Source organism: Octopus bimaculoides, chromosome 5 (genome assembly GCF_001194135.2).
Source record: "Octopus bimaculoides isolate UCB-OBI-ISO-001 chromosome 5, ASM119413v2, whole genome shotgun sequence".
Classification (NCBI taxonomy): Eukaryota; Metazoa; Mollusca; class Cephalopoda; order Octopoda; family Octopodidae; genus Octopus; species Octopus bimaculoides.
In genome coordinates, this window is record NC_068985.1 from 119,680,265 (window position 1) to 119,682,458 (window position 2,194).

Here is a 2,194-nt window from a genome sequence, read left to right on the forward strand (position 1 = left end):
TGATAGTCTCTCCCGTCGAAGGTTCGACAATTTCTTACCGAACACCCACACAGATGATTTGTTTATAGTGATCAAATGTTTGTGTAGACATAAGCTTACTCCCTCCATCAGATCGACATTTCCTGCAAAGGTGCAGATGTCAGATGTCGAAATGATCACAAAGCAACGTGAAATGAAGTGCTTTGTTCAAGCACACGACGCAACGCCCGATCTGGGAATCGAACCCACGATCTCGCAACACCCTAACCACTAAGCCATGGGCCTATATACATATCTGAAAAAAACAAAAAAAAAAAAACTGACGCGACTGTCACAGCTGAAATTTTCTGTTCAAAAGTCTGTTTGATTAAGGGCTAACTATAGGGGGTTCCTATAAGGTTGTTATCCACCCCTGATTGGAACTCTCCCGTATGACATGTACGCATGCTCAGTGACTTGCTTTAACAGTTGCAATCAGCTGAATGCACATTGCCAGTGACCTTTGACATAATTACCCACACTCTGTGGTCAGGATTCTTTTTTTGGTTTGATGTCGGTATTGAAGGGATTACCGGACAATACAGTGAGAGCAGCTTTCACTCACATCGTGGTATTCGATGCTGTGTACGTGTCTGTCGTGGTAAAATATGCCACTCCTTAACTGTTGCTTTGCTTTCATCCGTAGCACGAGATAATTATGTCATTATCTGTGAAATTCGGCAACTTACAAAGATCTTTAGATCAGGCAATACTTCACCGAGAGGAGATATAAGCTTCTGCTTATTCCGTCTGAAGTATCGTCCGATACTTCAGACTTATCGTCCGATAAATTTACTTTGTTGACATTCTTCATCGACAGAATTTTTATTCCTTTCAACCTTTCAGTCAAGTCCGCCTTTCTTCCAGTAACATACTGTCCATAAAATCTTAAATATTTCACAGTAAGTACTTCGATAGCTGAATCATCAAGCTGTTTTATATCCATGATAAGACGTAAAACAATAACAATGGCGTGGGTAGCCTCCGGAAGTTTAATTATCTACATGGAGCGCCGCCTAGCCAAGGGAGATAACCTACTTATAGGAAAGCCCTATAGCTAAACAACAGCAACGACAACAAAGGCAGGAAACCGTTAAAAGTATGATGCGTAATACAATTACTTACCAATCTCCCCTTTCTCCTTGTTGTGTTATTACAACTCTTTTTGGTACAGAGATATACGTGGATTCTCTTACAATGGATCTGGTGATCGCTATAACATACAGAAAAAAGAAAGAAAGGTAGATAGATATTATGCAAAGAGTATCATGGTGATTGGTCCAACGAAGGAGCATCAATATTGTGGTCCGTCATTCTTGAAATAGTAGTCAAATTCCCCTTATGTCTTCCGCTACCGTCTTAAAAAAAGATGACAGAGATGATTTTGTCCATTGAAATGATGGTAGTGCAGGCTTATATGGCGGGGAATGGCAAGTGAGAGAAGAATGACCGGTGGGGATGTAAGCCGTTGTATTTTTCAGCTAAGTGTTCAATAAATTCTCCAGACACTACATATGGAGGAGTCGTGAACGTGGAAACTATATTTGACGAAACTCTCAAATCATGGGAAAGTATGAATGGATGTACCCTCTGTATAAGCATGGGAGTCGGTGAACATAGCTGGGAGAAGGGATTTGTTTTATGACAAGTCTAAAACTGGATGTTCTCATTGACCTCAAATTCCCTAAAATGATCCCAGATGACTGTTACCCAAATTGGATGTTTCATCTTTTTTTTTAAGCTCGCTATTTGCATATTCGATTTCATATTAGGCGCGTCCCCACAGTTTTCGTATACTATCTTTATAATGTCCTCAATATACGTTACTCTTGCAGTTTTTTGGCACTCCGTCGCATACGACTTCGAGGGTTCCAGTTGATCCGCTCAACGGAACAGCCTGCTCGTGAAATTAACGTGCAAGTGGCTGAGCACTCCACAGACACGTGTACCCTTAACGTAGTTCTCGGGGATATTCAGCGTGACACAGTGTGACAAGGCTGACCCCTTTGAATTACAGGTACAACAGAAACAGGAAGTAAGAGTGAGAGAAAGTTGTGGCGAAAAAGTACAGCAGGGTTCGCCACCATCCCCTGCCGGAGCCTCGTGGAGCTTTAGGTGTTTTCGCTCAATAAACACTCACAACGCCCGGTCTGGGAATCGAAACCACGATCCTATG

General features: G+C 41.9%; 1 protein-coding gene across 2 annotated transcripts in view; it reads right to left on the bottom strand.

The window, feature by feature from the left end:
- The window catches only part of LOC106873828 (uncharacterized), a 135,667-nt gene that overhangs the window by 97,092 nt on the left and 36,381 nt on the right, over window positions 1-2,194 (bottom strand). For both annotated transcript variants that reach the window (XM_052967964.1, XM_052967965.1), the window contains exon 3: window positions 1,144-1,231. In XM_052967964.1, coding sequence (XP_052823924.1) covers window positions 1,144-1,231 — 88 coding nt within the window. The remainder of the gene's footprint in view (window positions 1-1,143; window positions 1,232-2,194) is intronic.